Source organism: Nomascus leucogenys, chromosome 15, assembly GCF_006542625.1.
Source record: "Nomascus leucogenys isolate Asia chromosome 15, Asia_NLE_v1, whole genome shotgun sequence".
In the NCBI taxonomy this organism is placed as follows: Eukaryota; Metazoa; Chordata; class Mammalia; order Primates; family Hylobatidae; genus Nomascus; species Nomascus leucogenys.
Window position 1 is genome coordinate 78,541,563 of NC_044395.1, and position 20,323 is coordinate 78,561,885.

General features: G+C 39.5%; 1 protein-coding gene across 2 annotated transcripts in view; it reads left to right on the top strand.

Moving 5' to 3' along the window:
• Positions 1-20,323, top strand: part of OTOG (otogelin) — a 98,897-nt gene that overhangs the window by 66,578 nt on the left and 11,996 nt on the right. For both annotated transcript variants that reach the window (XM_030829330.1, XM_030829331.1), the window contains 5 exons: positions 14,856-15,039; positions 17,450-17,670; positions 17,836-17,974; positions 19,427-19,621; positions 19,816-20,028. In XM_030829330.1, the coding sequence (XP_030685190.1) occupies positions 14,856-15,039; positions 17,450-17,670; positions 17,836-17,974; positions 19,427-19,621; positions 19,816-20,028 (952 nt within the window). The remainder of the gene's footprint in view (positions 1-14,855; positions 15,040-17,449; positions 17,671-17,835; positions 17,975-19,426; positions 19,622-19,815; positions 20,029-20,323) is intronic.

Genomic DNA, 20,323 nt, shown 5'->3' on the forward strand with positions numbered 1-20,323 from the left:
AGGGTGCAGCACATTTGTGGCGCTCTTAGGAGCGGGGTTTTGGACAGTAGGTTTCTATGGGATGGAGGCTTGAACAGAAAACTCCCTGAGTTTCATTTCTTAGTTTATAAAATTTTTCCATTAAAAAATTAACATATAATCTACATGCAGTAAAATTTACCCTATTTAGTATACAATTCTACAAGTTGTAACAAGCACCCACAGTCATGTAACTACCACCTCCAACCAGGATATAGAACAGTTTTATCATCCCAAACAGTACCTCCTGCCTGTTTGTTGTCAACCCCTCCGCCCACCTGCTGACAACCATTGTCCGCTGCCTCTATAGTTATGCCTCTTCCAGAATGTCATATAAATTGACCAGAGTATGTGGTGACATTCATCCACATTGTTGCACAGATCAGTAGTTTAATCCTTTTTATTGGTGAATAGTATTCCATTTTATGTATGTACCATAGTTTATTTATCCATGAACCAGTTGAAAGATATTTGAGTTGTTTCCAGTTTGGTATAATAACAAATAAAGTGGCTGTAAACATTTACATACAGGTTTTGTGTAGATAAAGCCCCCAGGAGTAGATTCCTGGGTTGAACAGGAAGGACGTATTTAGCTTTACAATACTTGCCAAACTGTATTCCAGAGCAGGCATTTAGCATTCCCACCAGCAATGGATGAGAGCTCCAGGAGCTTTGCATCCTTGCCAGCACTTGGTGGCTTGTGTTTGTTTGTTTAGTCTTTCTAATAAGTGTCAAATAGAACCTCATTTTGGTTTTAATTTGCATTTTTCTGCTTACTGATGATGTTGAGCATCTTTCCATGGGTTTATTTTCCGTGGTATATGCTCTTTGGCAAAGTATCTGTTCAAGTCTTTCACACATTTTAAAGATCATGTTGTTCTATTGAGTTTTGAGAACTTTTCCTGTGTATTTTGGATACAAGCCCTTTATCAGATATGAATCTAATTTTCCAGTCTGTAGAGTGTTTTTCCATTCACCTACTAGTGTCTTTCAAAAGACAGAACTTTTTTTATTTTGATGGTGTCCAGTTTATCAGTTTTTTCTTTTATGAATCATGATACTGGTGTTGTGCCTAATGAACCTTGCCCAAAGTCACACAGAATCTCTCTTATGTTTTCTTCTAGAAGTTTTATAGTTTTAGGTATTACTTTTATGTGTATGTTGCACTTTAGGTTAGTTTTTGTAAATGTTACAAAGTATGAGTTGAGATACATTTTTCAAATGTGAATACTCAATTTTTCCAGCACCATTTTTCGAAGAGACTATTCTGTCTCCATTGAATTGTCTTTGAACCTTTATTTAAAAACAAATTGGCCAGGCACAGTGGCTCACGCCTGTAATCTCAGCACTTTGGGAGGCCGAGGTGGGCGGATCTCAAGGTCAGAAGTTTGAGACCAGCCTGACCGACATGGAGAAACCCCTTCTCTACTAAAAATACAAAATAAGCTGGGCATGGTGGCACCTATAATCCCAGCTACTCGGGAGGCTGAGGCAGGAAAATCACTGGAACCTGGGAGGTGGAGGTTGCGGTGAGCCGAGATTGCACCATTGCACTCCAGCCTGGGCAACAAGAGTGAAACTGCCTCAAAAAAAAAATTAATGTTTGGAATAATTTATATGCTTTTTATTTTGTCCTATTAATCTATCCTTTCACTGATGCTACCGTGTCTTGATTACCATTACTTATTATTAAACCTTAAAATTACGTGGTATTGATTTGTCTGTTCTTTTTTTAGAGACAGGGTCTTTCCCTATCTTCTAGACTAGAGTGCGGTGGTGCAATGATAGCTCACTGCAGCCTCAACCTCCTGGGCTTAGCAATCCCCCCACCTCAGCCTCCCAAGCAGAGGACAACAAGTGTATGCCACCATGCCTAGCTAATTTTTTCATTTTGTATAGAGATGGGTCTCACTATGTTGCCCAGGCTGGTCTCAAACTCCTGGCCTCAAGGGATCCTCTTGCCTCAGCCTCCCAAAGTGCTAGGATTACAGGCATGAGCCACCATGCCTGGCCTAGCTATTCTAATTCCTTTAACTTTTCATAGAAATTTAGAATCGGCTTTTTGATTTCTACCAAATGTCTTCCTGGGATTTTGAGTTGCATTCAATATATAGATTATCTGGGAGAAGAATAAATCTTAACACTGGTGAGTCTTCCAGTGAATGAACATGGTTCATCTTTATTTTTTTTATGGCTTCTTTGATTTTTTTATTTGTGTTTTGTAGTTTTTAGTGTAAGGATCCTACACATATTTGATAGACTTATTCCTAAATAGTTTATATTTTTTGGTGCTATTGTAAGTAATTGTGTTGCTTTTGTTTCACTTTCCAATTGCTTATTACTAATGCAAATACAACTTATTTTTGCATATTGAGCTTGTATCTTGCAACGTTACTAAGCTCAGTTATTTGTTCTTAAATTCTTTGGGTTTTTCTACATAGACAATTATGTCTTCTCCAAATAGAGACAGTTTTATTTCTTCCTTTCCAGTGAGTATGCTTTTAATTTATTTTCTCTCACCTGTTGCACTGGCTAGGACCTCTAGTGTGATGCTGAATAAGAAAGGTTGAGAGCAGTCATCCTTGTCTGATCTTAGGGAGAAGGCATTCAATCTTTCACTATAAGGCATGATGTTAGTTGTAGGCTTTTCACAGATGTCCTTTATCAGGTTAAGAACATTTTCTTTTATTCCTAGTTTTCTGAGAGTTTTTTATTACCAGTAGTAGATGTTGAATTTTGTCAAATGCTTTTTTCTGCATCTGTTTGGATAACCACATTGTTTTTCTTTTTCACATTATTAATTTGATGAAATTACATTGATTTTTGTATTTTAACCCAGTCTTGTCTTCCTGGAATTAACTTCATTTGTTATATTATCCTTTTTATATATTGTTGTATCCTTATGACAGGTATTAGTCTAAATTTTCTTTTCTTATAATATGATAGTTTACCATTGGTAGCAGAGTAATACTGGCCTCATATAATGAGTTGGAAAGTATTCTCCCCTTTTTAATTTTCTGGAAAAGTATATGTAGACTTGGTAACATTTATTCCTTAAACATTTGGTAAACTTCAACAATGAAGCCATCTGAGCCTGGATTTTTCTCTGGGGAGATTTTAAAACACACGTTCAATTTCTTTAGTAGGTGTTGAGCTATTTTGGTTATATATTTCTTCTTTGGTAAATTTGGGTAGTTTGCATCTTTCACAGAATTTGTCCATTTCATCCAAGTTGCCAAATTTATAAACATTAAGTTGTTCATCATATATTCTTGCTATACTTTTAATTTCTGTAGGATCTGAATCTATGTGCCATATCTATTTCCTGACATTAGTTATTTGTGTCTTCTCTCTTTTCCCTGGCAAGCCTCGCTAGAGGCTTATCATACTTACTGTCCTTCTCAAAGAATGGCTTTATTGGTTTTCTCTATTATTTTTATGTTTTCTATTTCATTTTTTTCTGCTATCTTTATTATTTTCTTTCTTCTGCTTACTTTAGGTTTAATTTACTCTTCTTTTTCTAGTTTGTTAAGGAAGAATCCTATGTCATTAATTTGAGACCTTTCTTCTTCTTCTTCTTTTTTTTTTTTGAGACAGAGTCTCACTCTGTTGCCCAGGCTGGAGTGCAGTGGCGTGATCTCGGCTCACTGCAAGCTCTGCCTCCCGGGTTCATGCCATTCTCCTGCCTCATCCTCCTGAGTAGCTGGGACTACAGGCACCAGCCAATTTTTTGTATTTTTAGTAGAGACGGGGTTTCACCGTGTTAGCCAGGATGGTCATGATCTCCTGATCTCGTGATCCACCCACCTTGGCCTCCCGAAGTGCTAGGATTACAGGCGTGGGCCACCGTGCCTGGCCTCTTTTTCTAATATAAGCATTTAGTGCTACAATTTTCCCTGTACGTATTGATTTAGCTGCATCCTACAAGTTTAGATATGCTGTGTTTTCTTTTTCAATCAGTTCAGAATACTTTTAAATATCCCTTTTGATTTTTATTTGACCCATGAATTATTTTAATTGTTTTATTTAATCTTCAAATATTTTATGATTTTCCAGATGCCTTTCTGTTATAGATTTCTAATTTAATTTCATTGTGTTCATAAGACATAATTTGTCTAACTTGAATTCTTTTACATTTAGTGAGATTTATTTTATGTCCAAGAATATACTCTAAGTAAATGTGTATTTTATTATTGGGTGGAGTGTTCTATGAATGTTAATTAGGTCTAGTTGGCTGATAGTGTTGTTCAAGCCTTCTAAATTCTTGCTAATTTTCTATCTGTTTGTTCTCAGTTATTGAGACAATGTTGAAATATCTGACTATAATTGTTTGTCTATTTCTCCTTGGAGTTTTATCAGTTTTTTTATTCACATATATTGAAATTCTGTTATTTAGGTGCATAACATTCAGGATTGTTATGTCCTTTTGATGAATTAACTCTTTTATTCTTAGGAAATGGCCATTTTATCCTGGTAAAAGTCTTTGTTCTGAATTCCACTTTGTCTGACTTGCCTGTAATAGCTTCTCCAGCTTTCTTTTGATTGGTGTTAGCATGTATACGTAACATGTATATCTAAGATGTATCTTTTTTCATCCTTTTACTTTAACCTATTTGTGGCTTTTTATTTAAAGTGGGATTTTTGGCCGGCACGTGGGCTCATGCCTGTAATTTCACTTTGGGAGGTTGAAGCAGGTTGATTGCTTGAGCCCAGGAGTTCGAGACCAGCCTGGGCAATATGGCAAAACACAATCCCTACTAAAAATATATATATATAAAAATTAGCCAAGCATGGTGGCACATGCCTGTAGTTCCAGCTACGCAGGAGGCTGAGGTGGGAGAATCACCTGGGCCCAGGAAGTTGAGGCTGCAGTGAGCCATGATTGCACCACTGCACTCCAGCCTGGGTGACAGGAGTGAGGCCCTGTCTCAACAAACAAACAAACAAACCAATAAAAGTGGGACTTTTGCAGGGGGTAAATAGTTGAGCCTTCAGTTTTTAAAGATCCAATCTGACAATCTCTGCCTTTTAATTGGGGATGTTTATACCATTTGTGTTTGATTTGGTCCTCAACATAGTGATGTTTATATATTGTTGCTATTTATTTTCTATTTGTGACATCTGTTCTTTGTTCCCTCCTTCTTCCTTTTTTTGCCTTCTTTGGATTGTTTTTAATGACTCCATTTCATCTCCAATGTTGGATTATTGTCTGTACTTTTTTTTTCTCCTTCAGTGATTGCTTTAGATATTACAGTATGTAATTTTACTTTGTCACAGACTAGCTACAAATAATATTATATTGCATCACATATACCATAAGAACTTTATAACAGTATACTGCTATTTCCTTTCACCAAGCCTTTATGTTATTGTCATAAAATTTACTTCTATCATTATTATAAACTCCACAGTAAATTGTTATTATTTTTCCTTAAGCAGTTAATTTATCTTCTAAAGGGATTTTTAAAACAAGGAAAGTTTATATTTAACCACATATTTACCATTTTGTGCTTTTTATTCCTTTCTGTAAATCTAGATTTGCATCTGGTATCATTTTCCTTCTGCTTGAAAGACTTCCTTTAAGACTTATGTAGTACAGATCTACTGGTGATAAATTCTTCCAGCTTTTGTTTGTCAGAAAAAGTCTTGGTCTTTCCTTCATTTTTAAGAAATACTTTCACTGGGTATAGAATTATAGGCTGATGTTTTTTTCTTTCAGTACTTTACAAGACTTTGCTCCTGTCTTTTTTTTATTGAGGAGAAATTGATAAAACATAAAATTAAGCATTTTAAAGTGAACAATTCAATGGCATTTAGTACATTCACAATATTGTGCAACCATCGCCTCTGTATAGCTCCAAAACATTTTCATCACCCCAAAAGGCAGCCCCATACCCATTAAGCAGTTTCTTCCTATTCACCTCTCCCCACAACCCCTGCCAATTACCAATCTGCCTTTTGTCTCTGGATTTACCTATTCTGAATATTTCATATAAGTGGAGTCAGACAATATCTGACCTTTTGTGTCTGGCTTCTTTCACTGAGTTCCATGTTTTGGGGGTTCATCCACGTTGAAGCATGTATCAATGCTTCATTCATTTTTATGGCTGGAATAATATTCCATTGTATGTATGTACCACAGTTCGTTTATCTGTTCATTATTGATGGGCATTTAAGCTGTTTCCATATTTTTGGCTATTTTGAATAGTGCTGTTATGAAGTTCTACTATTTTTTTATCTTGCTTATTTCTGATAAGATATCTGCTGTCATTCTTTGTTCCTTCATACATAATGTAGTTTTTTTCTACCCCTTTTTGCTGCTTTTATGATTTTCCTTCTATCATTGTTTTTAAGCAATTTGGTTATGATAGGCCTGGTAATTCATTTCTCTTTTGGGGACTTCAATTGCATGTGTATTAGGATACTTGAAGTTGACCCATAGATCACTTATGCCCTCTGCTCATCATTTTCTTGGGCCTTTTTAAATTCTGTGCTTCATTTCAGATAGTATTTATTGCTCTATCTTTAAGTTCATTAATCTTTTCATTTATAGTGTCTAAACATATTAATTCCATTCAGTGGTTTTCATCTGAGACATGATATTTTTCATCTGCACAAGTTTGATTTGGGTCTTTTATATCATGAACATCTCACCTTCTTCTGTTTTCCTCTATTTCTTGAGCACATATAGTTAAAACAATTTTTAAAATAATTGTTTGTATTTCCTTGTCTACCATGTGTGTCATTTTTCAGTCAGTTCTGATTGATTTTTTCTTTTCTTATAGGTTGTATTTTCCTGCTTCTTTGCATGCCTGACAATTTTTTTAAATTGAATTCCAGACATTGTGAGTTTTGCCTTGTTGGATGCTGGATATTCTTTCATTTTATTTTTGAAAATATTCTTGAGCTTTGTAGTAGTTACGCTACTTGGAAACAGTTTGATCCTTCTGAGGCTTGCCTTTAAGCTTTGTTAGGTAAAGCCAAAGTAGCCTTTATTCTGAGTGTGATTTTATTCTTTATCCTACATACCAATTCCCTGCTACTAAAGCAACACCCTTCTGCATACCCTACCCTATGCTGTACATATTAGGAGCTTTTTCTAGTATTCCCAGCCCTGTGTTAGCTCTGTGGATTTTTCTGTCTGTTCCTCTCAGGTGGTTCTTTCTCTAGTCTCAGGTAGTTTTCACACCTGCATACGTTGATCAATATTCAGCTGAAAATTCAGGACAGGGTCAGGACAGAGTTGGAGGGGGATTCTGCAAAGCTTCAGAGCTCTCTCTCTCTCTCTCTCTGTCTCTGTCTGCCATGCAACTCTCTCTCTCTGTCTGCCATGCAAACTCTAGCTACCATGGCCTTTGTGAACATCTATCTCTTGTCTTCTAAACTCTAGGAAACCACCAGGTTCTACCTGGGTTCCTGCTTCCTGCACTGCAGCCTCTAAACTCTCTAAGTAATAACCTTGGGCAATCATAAGGCTTGTCTCATTTGTTTCCATTTTTTGTTTTCAGGGATCACTCTCTTGCATTGCCAACTGTTCACGTTGGGAAAGTCTTGTTTTATATATTTAGTCAGTTTGTTTAATCATTCAAGGCAAGAGGGTAAATCCAGTTCCTATTACTCCACCTTGGTCAGAAATGGAAGTCTAAGTCCTTCGTTTTTAACCTTTTATTCTTTGTCCTTGCTTGGAGTCCTATGAATGCAGGCGAGGCTCCTCTCTGGGCTTCAGATATGTATGTTTACTCCCAGAACTCAGAGAGTGCTCATAGATCATGGAGCCCAATCCTCTGTCTATATGAATAGGAAGGCTCAGGCTAGGAGAGCCAGGGGCTTTCCTAGGGTCACAAAGTTTTGTTTGTGACTTCTGAGCTGAGGCTCCCTCTACATAATAGTTCATGTGTTGCATAATTTGCTGCATAAAACGGTCTAATCCTTTTTTAATTTTTAATTTTTACGGGTAGATAGTAGGTATATATATTTGTGGGGTACATAAGAGATTTTGACACAGGCATTCAATGTGTAATAATCACATCATGTAAAATGGGATATCCCTCCCCTCAAGCATTTATCCTTTGTGTTATGAACAATCTAATTATATACTTTTAGTTATTTTTAAATGTATAATTAAATTATTATTGACTGTAGTCACCCTGTTGTGCTATCAAACACTAAGTCTTACTCATTCTTTTTAATTTTTCTTTTTACTCATTAATCATTCCCATCTCTCCCTCAACCCCTCCACTACCCTTCCCCTTTGTCCATGAGTTCAGTTGTCTTGGTTTTTAGATCCCACACATAAGTGAGAACATGTTAGGTTTGTCTTTCTGTGCCTGCTTATTTCATTTAACATAATGACCTCCATTTTCACCCATGTTTTTGTAAATGACAGAATCTCATATCATTGTGGCTGAATAGTACTCTCTTGTGGATAAGTACCACATTTTCTTTATCCATTCTTCTGCTGATGGACATTTATGTTGCTTCCAAATCTTAGCTATCATGAACAGTGCTGCAACAAACATGGGAGTGCAGATATCACTTCGATATACGGATTTCCTTTCTTCTGGGTGTATACCCAGATTGCTGGATCATATGGTAGCTCTATTTTTGGTTTTTTGAGGAACCTCCAAACTGTTCTCCATAGTGGTTGTACTAATTTACATTCCCACCAAAAGTGTGAGGGTTCCCTTTTCTCCACATCCTCACCAGCATTTGTTATTTCCTGTCTTTTGGATAAAAGCCATTTTAACTGGAGTGAGATGATTTCTCATTATAGTTTTGATTTGCATTTCTCTGATGATCCATGATGTTAAGAACATTTTCATATGCCTGTTTGCCATTTGGATGCCTTATTTTTTATTTTATTTTATAACTTTTAAGTTCAGGGGTACATGTGCAGGTTTCTTATATAGATAAACTTATATCGCAGGAGTTTGTTGTACAGATTATTTTGTCACCCAGGTATAAGCCTAGTACTCGTTATTTTTTATACTCTCTCTCCTCCCACCCACCACCCTCCAGTACACCCCAGTATCTGTTTTTCCCTTCTACCTGTCCATGTGTTCTCATCATTTAGCTCCCACTTATCATTGAGAACATGCAGTATTTGGTTTTTTGTTTTTGCATTAGTTTGCTAAGGATAATGGCCTCCAGCTCCATCCATGTTCCTGCAGAGGACATGATCTCATTCTTTTTTATGGCTGCATAGTATTCCATGGTGTATATATCCTACGTTTTCTTTATCCAGTCTACCATTGATAGACATATAGGTTGATTTCATGTCTTTGCTATTGTGAATAGTGCTACAATGAATATATGTGTGCAGGTGTGTTTATGATAGAATGATTTATATTTCTCTGGGTATATACCCAGTAATGGGATTGCTGGGTCAAATGGTAGTTGTGTTTTTAGGTCTTTGAGGAATCACTACAGTTTTCCACAATGGTTGAACTAATTTACACTCTCACCAACAATGTAGAAGTGTTCCTTTTTCTCTACAACCTTGCTAGCACCTCTTATTTTTTGGCTTTTTAATAACAGCCATTCTGACTGGTGTGAGATGGTATCTCATTTGCTGTTTTGATTTGCATTTTTCTAATGATCAGTGATGTTGAGCTTTTTTCATATGCTTATTGGCTGAATGTATGTCTTCTCTTGAGAAGTGTCTGTTCATGTCCTTTGCCCAGTTTTTAATGGGGTAGTTTGTTTGTTGTTGTTTTCTTATAAATTTGTTTAAGTTCCTTATAGATACTGGATGTAAGACCTTTGTCAGATACATAGTTTGCAAAATTTTTTCCCATTCTGTAGGTTGTCTGTTTACTCTGTTGATTGTTTCTTTTGCTGCGTAGAAGCTCTTTAGTTTAATTAGATACCATTTGTCAATTTTTGCTTTTGTTGCAATTTCTTTTGGCATCATTGCCATGAAATCTTTGCCATTTCTGTGTCCAGAATGGTATTGCCTAGGTTATCTTCCATGGTTTTTATAGTTTTGGCTTTTACATTTAAGTCTTTAATCTATCTTAAGTTAATTTTTGTATATGGTGTAAGGAAGGGGTCCCATTTCAATCTGCATATGGCTAACCATTTATCCCAGTAACATTTATTGAATAGAGAGTACTTTACCTATTGCTTGTTTTTGCTGACTTTGTACAAAGATCAGACAGTTGTAGGTGTGTGGCCTTATTTCTGGGCTCTGTATTCTGTTCCATTGGTCTATGTGTCTGTTTTTGTACCAGTACTATGCTGTTTTAGTTACTGTAGCCATGAAGTATAGTTTGAAGTTGAGTAGCATGATGTCTCCAGCTTTCTTCTTTTTGCTTAGGATTGCCTTGGCTATTCGGGCTCATTTTTGGTTCCATATGAATTTTAAAACAGTTTTTTTTTCTAGTTCTTTGAAGAATGTTATTGGTAGTTTGATAGGAAGAGCATTGAATCTATCAATTACTTTGGGCAGTATGGCCATTTTAACAATATTGATTCTCCCTATCAGTGAGCGTGGAATGTTTTTCCGTTTGTTTGTGTCATCTCTGATTTCTTTGAGCAGTGTTTTGTAGTTCTCCTTGTAAAGATCTTTCACCTCCCTGGTTAGCTGTATTCCTAGTATTGTATTCTTTTTGTGGCAATTGTGAATGGGATTGCCTTCCTGATTTGGCTCTTGGCTTAGCTATTGTTGGTATATAGGAATACTAGTGATTTCTATACATTGATTTTGTATCTTGAGACTTTGCTGAAGTTGTTTATCAGCTGAAGGAGCTTTTGGGCTGGAACCATGGGGTTTTCTAGATATAGGATCATGTTGTCTGCAAACAGGGATAGTTTGACTTCCTCTCTCCCTATTTGGAGGTCCTTTATTTCTTTCTCTTGCCTGATTGCTCTGGCCAGGATTTCCAATACTATGTTGAATAGGAGTGGTGAGAGCGGGCATCCTTGTCTTGTGCCAGTTTTCAAGGGGAATGCTTCCAGGTTTTGTCCAGTTAGTGTGATGTTGGCTGTGGGTTTGTCATAGATGGCTCTTATTATTTTGAGGTATATTCCCTTAATACGTTGTTTATTGAGAGTTTTAAATATGAAGCGGTGTTGAGTTTTACTAAAAGCCTTTTCTGCACCTATTAAGATAATCCTTAGTTTTTGTCTTTAGTTCTGTTTATGTGATGAATCACATTTATTGATTTGTATATGTTGAACCAACATTGCCTCCCAGAGATAAAGCCTACTTGATCGTGGTGAATAAGCTTTTTGATATGCTGCTGGATCCAGTTTGCCAATATTTTATTGAGGATTTTTGCATCAATATTCATGTCTTCTTTTGAGAAATGTCTATTTCAAATTTTTGCGCATTTTAAAATCAGATTATTAGATTTTTTCCTATAGAATTGTTTGAGCTCCTTATATATTCTAATTATTAATCCCTCATCAGATGTATGGTTCGCAAATATTTTCTCCCATTCTATGGGTTGTCTCTTCACTTTGTCGACTGTTTCCTTTGCTGTGCAGAAGCTTTTTAACTTGATGTGATCCCATTTGTCCATTTTGCTTTGGTTGCCTGTGCTTGTGGGGTATTATTCAAGAAATTTTTGCCCAAACCAATGTCCTGGAGAGTTTCCACAGTGCTTTCTTGTAGTGGTTTTATAGTTTGAGGTCTTAGATTTAAGTCTTTAATCCATTTTGATTTGATTTTTGTATATGGTGAGAGACAGGGGTCTAGTTTTATTCTTCTGCATAGAGATATCCAGTTTCCCCAGCACCACTTATTGAAGAGACTGTCTTTTCCCCAATGTATGTTCTTGGCACTTTTGTCGTAAATGAGTTCACTGAAGGTGTGTGAATTTGTTTCTGGGTTCTCTATTCTGTTTCATTAGTCTATATGTCTGTTTCTTTGTTTGTTTGTTTTTGTTTTTCAGACAGAGACTCACTCTGTCGCCCAGGCTGGAGTGCAGTGGCACGATCTTGGCTCACTGCTACCTCTGTCTCCCGGGTTCAAGTGATTCTCCTGCCTCAGCTTGCCAAGTAGCTGGGGTTATAGGTGTGCACCATCACACCTGGCTAATTTTTGTATTTTTAGAAGAGACAGGGTTTCACCATGTTGGCCAGGCTGGTCTCAAACTCCTGACCTCAGGTGATCTGCCCACCTTGGCCTCCTAAAGTGCTGGGATTACAGGCGTGAGCCACTGCACCCAGCCTATATGCCTATTTTTATGCCAGTACCATGCTGCTTTGGTTACTATAGCTCTGTAATATAATTTGAAGTCAGGTAATGTAATTCTTCTAGTTTTGTTTTTTTTGCTCAGAATAGCTTTGGCTATTCTGGGTCTTTTATAATTCCATGTATATTTTAGGGTTGTTTTTTCTATTTCTGTGAAGAATGTCATTAATATTTTGATAGGGATTGCATTGAATCTGTAGGTTGCTTTGGGTAATATGGACATTTTAACAACATTGATTCTTCTAATCCATGAGCATGGACTATCTTTCCATTTGTGTCTTGTTCAATTTCTTTCAGCAGTGTTTTATCATTTTCATAATAAAGCTCTTTCACTTCTTTGGTTAAGTTAATTCTTAGATAATTTAATTTTACTTGTGGCTATTGTAAATGGGATTACTTTTTAAATTTATTTTTCAGATTGTTCACTGTTGGCATGTAGAAATGCTACTGATTTTTGTATGTTGATTTTATAATCTGCAACTTTAAATTTGAATTTTAAAATCAGTTCTAATAGTTTTTTGGTGGAATCTTTAGGTTTTTTTCCAAATATAAGATTATATCATCTGCAAACAGGATAATTTAACTTCTTCCATTCCAATTTCGATGCCCTTCATTTCTTTCTCTTGTCTGATTGCTCTAGGTAGGACTTCTAATACTATGTTGAATAACAGTGGTGAAAGTGGGCATCCTTGTCGTATTCCATATCTTAGAGGACAGGCTTTTCAGTTTCCCTCATTCAATATGATACTAGCTGTGGTTCTGTCATATATGGCTTTTGTTACATTGAGGTATGTTCCTTTTATACTCAATTTTTTTTTAGGATTTTTATTATGAAGGGATGTTGAATTTTACTGAATGCATTTTCAGCATCATTTGAAATGATCGTATTTTTCTTTGTCCTTTATTCTGTTGATATAATGTATCACTTTGATTTGCATATGTTGAATCCCACTTGGTGACAATTAATAATCTTTTTAATGTATTGTTGAATTCATCTTGCTAGTATTTTTTGAGGATTTTTGCATCAATATTTATCAGAAATAATGACTTGTAGTCTTTTTTTGATATGTCCTGGTCTGGTTTTTGTATCAGAGTAACACTGGCCTCATAGAATGAGTTTGGAAGTATTCCCTCCTCCTCTATTTTTCAGAATAGTGTGAGTAGGATTGGTATTAGCTCTTCTTCAAATGTTTGGTAGAAGTCAGCAGTGAAGCCATCGGATCCCAGGCTTTTCTTTACTGGGAGACTTTTTATTACAGCTTCTTCTCATTACGTGTTATTAGTGTTTCAGATTTTTTATTTCTTTGTGGTTCAATCTTGAGGTTGTATGTGTCTAGGAATTTATCCATTTCCTCTAGATTTTCTCTTCTACTGGCATATAGCTGCTCATAGTAGCTGCTAATGATCCTTTGAATTTCTGCAGTATCAGTTGTGATGCCTCCTTTTTCATCTCTGATTTTATAAGAGTCTTCTTTCTTTTTTCTTAGTTAAGCTAAAGGTTTGTCAATTTTGTTTATCTTTTCAAACAAACTTAGTTTCATTGATCTTTTGTATTTTTTATTTCAAATTTATTTCTGTTCTGATCTTTATTATTTTTTCTACTAATTTTGGGTTTGGTTTGCTCTTGCTTTTTTAGTGTCTTTAAGATACATTGTTAGGTTATGTATTTGAAGTTTTTCTTCTTTTTTTGATATAGGCACTGATAGCTATAAATTTCCCCCTTAGTACTGCTTTTGCTGTATCCTGTAGGTTTCAGTATGTTGTGTTTCCATTATCATTTGTTCAAGAAATGTTTCAGTTTTTTTCATAATTTCTTTATTGACCCACTTGACATTCAGTAGCATATAAAATAGTCTAATCTTGAAGGGAGGAGGTTAATTCATTATAAATACTTTAAAATCTTAATCATTTTATATTCCATTTTCTTCAGTGTAAAACTATTGTAATAACCCATGGTACATCCAAATTTAACCTTGTTAATATTGTAGAAGAGATTGTAGCCTTGAATTTAAAGTGTTTATGAGAATTAGAGTGTGTTGCATATTTAACAAATATTGATTGAGCCCCAATTTATGTCAGGCCCAAAGGCAGGTGCTGGGGATTCAAAGGTAAATCAGACACAGTATCTGCCTTTAAGAAACTCGGTTCACTGGAGATCTTGTTGTGGAAACAGATACTTAATGGCCAGTACAGAGATGAGGAAAGCCCAGAGCAGGGGTATGTAGCCCCAAGGCTGGGAATTTAGAGAGACTCCCAGAAGAAATGATCTGAACAGAATCAGGAAAGACTCCCGGAAGAAGTGATCTGAACAGAATCAGGAAAGAAGAGAGTGATTGGAAGGGCTCAGGATTTGTGTTTATTTGGGCATTAAGATGCAGCTTGCCTCCTGTTGTTGCATTTCTTGTTTCATTGTATTTTTCCAATAAAAATATTTTTAGAATCCTCACATGCCACTTTGGACAGTGATTTTGGCTGTGTGTGCCTGAAACAGAGCCTGGCACATAGCAGATGCCTTATAAATGTTTGTCAGATGATGGATGGATGGATGGATGGATGGATGGATGGATGGATGGATGGATTGATGGATGGATGGATGAATGGATGGACAAGCTGTGCTCACACTGAATTCCCTCCCAAGGTGACTGTGGACTCGCAGCCTGTGTGGCCACCTGTGAGCAGGTATGGATTCAGAATTGAGGACACAGGCCACATGTACATGATCCTGACTCCCTCAGACATCCAGATCCAGTGGCTCCACAGCTCAGGACTCATGATCGTGGAGGCCAGCAAAGCCAGCAAGGCCCAGGGCCATGGCCTGTGCGGTGAGGTGGAACCCAGCTTGGGGGGAGGGGATGCTTCCCAGGTCCACCTCTGCCCCCAGACATAATTCCTCCTGGAGCAGGAAAGGCTGGGACAGAATACCAGGCCAGAGGTTGGAGCAGCAGAGCTGCCAGGGCAGGGAGTCCTAACGTCTTGTGTCCTGGGGCCAAAGCTGCCAGTAGGGAGATAGTAGAGGGCTCTGGACTCAGCCAGTTGTCACTTCAGCCGGGATTGTCTGTCACCTTTCCTGACAGCCTTCTAATGTCCGATAATCCTTTCCATCTGCATGAGCCTGGGCATTTCACAAAGCACTTCCACACTCTATCTCACTTATTCCTGGTCATCCACACAACAGCACTGAGAGATGGCCATTAGTATCCCCACTGAACTAAAGAAGAAAGGGGGCTCAGAGAGATTAAGGGGCTTACCCAAGGGCACACAGCAGAGCTGCCACAATACACAGAACTAATGCTCTTCAGACCACAGCATAATTGCAGAGCATGCCCTAAGGGATTGAATGTATTCTCATAAGGAAAAGAGATACAGGACAAGCCTGGATGTGGGCTGCTGCTCATTGCCGGGGAATAAGCACATGGACACTCATGGGGCACTCCATGACAGACTACCATGATTGTGACGATGGGTGAGATAAAAACACTTATAACACATACACACACACACACACACACGCGTACACCCTCCATCCTCCACCTGCACCCCTGGTGATCATTCACACATTCACATTCATGCCCCTCTGCATCCAAATGCCCTCTACACATGCACTAACACATGCAGTTCAGCTCCATGCTCATTCTTTCCTTTGTGCAACACATATTTCCCATGTACCAGTCCCTGGGGACAAAACAGTGAACAAAACAGACAAAATCCCTGTTTTATGGTGCTTCTGTTCTTAAAAACTTCTTACACACATGCCACCAGCCCCACCACCACCAACACCATCACCATCACTACCACCATCTTTTCCTCATCATTTCTTCCTTCTCCTCTGTTCATTCCCAGCAAAGAGCACTGTGGTCAGCAGTAGCCTGGTGAGCCAACCCCTCCCTAGGATACCTTTGTGACACCCCTCACTGACTTAAAGCCAAAACCCAAAGTGTGAACTTGGGAACCATTAATAATATATTAATAAGAGTTTGCCTTTAATCATGCTTTATATTCACAGAATCGTGGTTAGAGGTGTTAGAACAGAAGTTGAATCATTTATATCTCCATTTTATTTGAATGAACATTTGATAGCTAGGCACCCTGCTAGACAAACTTAGGGGAGTGCTGAGATAAGTGAGAATCTAAAAGAAAATGAGTCTTTGCACTTAGAGAGCTACAATCTTTTGTGAAAGGCTGACCTGCAAGCCAGTGACTGTCACACAGATTTTGGAATGTCATGGATGGTGCATCTGAGGCGTCCTTGAAGTAAGGACATCTGAGAAAGTATTTCAGGCAGAGGGAGCAGCTTGAGCAAAGTTGTGGGCAGGAAAGCGTGTGTCTGGAGCATATAGATGGTATGTGGGGGATGGAACCAGAAGTTTAGGTCACATTAAAAGCTAGGACAGATAAACTTCGCCCTTGCCCCCATCTCAGTGCCTTAACATAACAGAAGCTTATTTCCTGCATACATAAGTTCCCAAATGGATAGCAATGATTCAGAGACCCAGAGTCCTTCCATCTTCTGGTTCTGCCATGTCAACATGAGTTTCCAAATTCACAGGAGAGGAGACAGGTGGGAAGGTTTTACCGACTAGGCCTGGAGGTGCTACTCATCACCTTCACTCACATGCCATTGGTTGGGACTCAATCAGATGATCTCACTGAGCTGCAAGGGCATCTGGGAAAAATATGCTGACTGCCCAGGAAAAAGAAGGAGCAGTTGTTATAATTAGCTAGCAATCACTGGTAAAGCAGATTTTTGGGGGGTAGCTTTTTATTTTGGTGTAATATAGCAAAACTTATAAAAATTTAGAACTTGCAAAGACAGTATAAGGTAGTGTACACTTTTTACCCAGATTTACCAGTGGTTCCCATTTTGCCCCATTTGCTTCTCTCCTTCTGTCTTTCTGTGTGTGTGTGTGTGTGTGTGTGTGTGTATGTGTGGGTATACATTTTTATATGCACATGGAATACATATATATATATGCATTTTTCAGAACCATTAGAAAATAACTTCAAGACATTTTATCCTTTTACCCCTAAATACATGTGTATTTCCTAAGTACAAAGACATTTTCTTTTGTAGCAGGTTTCCTAGCTTCCCTTCACCTAATTTCCCTCATCTATAAAATGGGAATAATCATATTATTGACCCCAAAGAACTGTGAGGAATACAAAAAGTGAGAGCTGACGACATGGGAGTGGTAGTGATGATCGTGGCTGTTGGGATTGTTCGGCCCCTTTCAGGTATCTGTGATGGAGATGCAGCCAATGACCTTACCCTGAAGGATGGCTCGGTGGTGGGTGGAGCTGAGGACCCTGCTCCCTTTCTGGACAGCTGGCAGGTGCCCAGCTCCCTGACCTCAGTGGGCCAGACCCGCTTCCGCCCAGACAGCTGCGCCACAACTGACTGCTCGCCCTGCCTTCGCATGGTGTCCAACCGCACCTTCAGTGCCTGCCACCGCTTTGTATGTGCCAACTGGGTCCAGCACTGGGGACACCTCCTGGGCTGGCTGGGGATGGCAGCACCTACCTGCAGAGGCTCATTGTTCCTTCTGGGCAGGGAGGGGAGGAGCTGGGCACTGGGATATGTGACATCCAAGTAACCAGCACTGCCTGATGCATATGTCCAGGTGCCTCCGGAGTCATTCTGTGAGCTGTGGATCCGGGACACCAAGTACGTGCAGCAGCCCTGCGTGGCCCTGACTGTGTATGTGGCCATGTGCCACAAATTTCATGTGTGCATCGAGTGGCGGCGCTCTGACTACTGCCGTGAGTTTGCGGGGCAGGAGGACCCTCCATTGTGACTATTGTTCCCATCCCCTGTTAAAGTGGGAAAAGGCTCCCGGACCCAAGTTCATGTATGCTTTCCCAGCTTTAATCATTCATGGATTTCTGTACATTAGTAAATTTATAAATATTTTATATGCTTAATTTATATTAAATTTTATACTATGTAAAAGTACATTTTATATTAATGAACACATATTTATTATGATTCATATGAATATATTAACACATAGTAATTGTATTGTTATTTTAGTATTTGCTTTCTTTGAGTCTCTTCTCTGTAAGTGGAGACTGTAGCCATTGCCCCCACCCAGGGTGGTTTTGAGGATGTGGGGGAATGTGTGCCGAGTGCTCACATAGACCTGCCCCACGGACACCGTCCAGCACACCTTCATTCCCTCTGCTTCCTTTTTGCTCACCTTTCTCTTCTTCCAGAGTTTCCCCTCCTTCCTGCAGGAAGGAAATGAGATCTGCCTCCTCCTCCCCCAATTAGGTTTGATTGATGGGGTCGACAGGGGTGGCCTGGGCTAGAGCAGCTTGATTTATAAATGTGAACCTGTCCAGAAAGGCTGGGATTGGCTCACAGAAAGGCCACACCCACAATATGACAGGTAAAAGAGGAAAAGACAAAAGTCCTCTTGGGTCGTCTTCTTCAAACAGTGGATCCCAACTCAGCGGGTATGAAATCAATTTAGGGGGTCAGCACCAGCATTTAAAAAAATACAATAGAATAGAAAATACCAGTGTGTATTGCTCATAGAAAGTTTAGGTATTATTTTGTAAAAGAGATTTTTTATTTTATATAGAAGCAATTTTCAATCCTAAATACCCTTTGAAATCACTCAGACAACTTGAAATTGCATGGGCCCCACAATCAGAGATTCAATTGGCCTGGGGTGGGATCCTCACAATGATACCTCAAAAACTCCCAAGGGATTCTTTTGTAGTCGAGTTTGAGGACCACTGTTCTACATGCTTGTATTAGGCGACAATGTAAAATCTACTTTTTACAATCAAGAAAGTTTGAAAACACTGATCTAGAGCAAGGGGTTGGCAACCTTTTCTGTAAAGAGCCAGAAAGTAAGTATTTGATGCCTTGTGTGCCATATGGTCTCAGTCATAAGTCGTCAACTCTACCTTTTTAGTACAAAAACAGCCTGAGACAGAATATAAATGAACAGGCATGGCTGTGTTCCAATAAAACTTTATTTGTGAAAACAGACAGTGGGCTGGATTTGGGCTGTGGGCTGTACTTTGCTGAGTCCTGATCTAAGGAAGGAGGTGATGTCACCAAGCCCTTTAACTTATGCACTCTCTGCTGAGGTGCTGATGACACTCTGAGCCCTCTCCTCATCCCCTTCTGTTCTTTCGGCCCTCAATGGGGAGCCCTGCCTGGGGTCTGAGGTAGGCCTGGTGCCCACTGTGCCCCTGCAGCCTTCCTGTGCTCCAGTGACTCCACATACCAGGCATGTGTGACGGCCTGTGAGCCACCCAAGACATGCCAGGATGGGATACTAGGGCCTCTGGACCCAGAGCACTGCCAGGTGCTGGGTGAGGGCTGCGTCTGCTCCGAGGGCACCATCTTACACCGGCGCCACTCTGCACTCTGCATTCCGGAGGCCAAGTGCGGTAGGTTCCTCCCTTCCCTGAGTGGGGGGCCTCCAAAGCCAGCCTCAGCCTCTCCTCCTGCTGTCCACAGCTGAGGCCCATCTGCATCCTTTCAGGTCTGCTTAGGGGTGGCCAGTATCCCAGGGAGAGTCTAGCCTGGGAAGGTCTGGGCTCACCTTCCTCAGTCCCTCGCACCCTGCCATTCCCCTCTGCAGCCTGCACTGACAGCATGGGGGTGCCGAGGGCCCTGGGGGAGACCTGGAACAGCTCCCTCAGCGGCTGCTGCCAGCACCAGTGCCAAGCCCCAGACACCATCGTCCCGGTGGATCTGGGCTGCCCCAGTCCCCGCCCTGAGAGCTGCCCACGATTCGGGGAGGTGGCCTTGCTCCTACCCACCAAGGACCCCTGCTGCCTGGGAACTGTCTGTGGTGAGTGTCCACCTTCACTTCCTCGGACCTCAACTGTAAAATAGTTAAAAGGCTCCAGCCCTGCACACCAACCCTGATGGACAGGACAAGGCCTAGGAAAAGCAAAGTGTCTTGTAGGGGGTGAGATTGGAGGAGGGGAGAACCCTCTCTGGGGGCAGGGGCAGAGGCTCAGGAGTCAGTGCAGGGAGTGCTGTGGAGCCAGGCAGCCTGGCCACTCTTCCTCCCCCACCTGTAGCCTTGTGGCCTCGGGCAAATTATTTCACATCCTCTGTGCCTTCATTCATTCTCCTGGGAC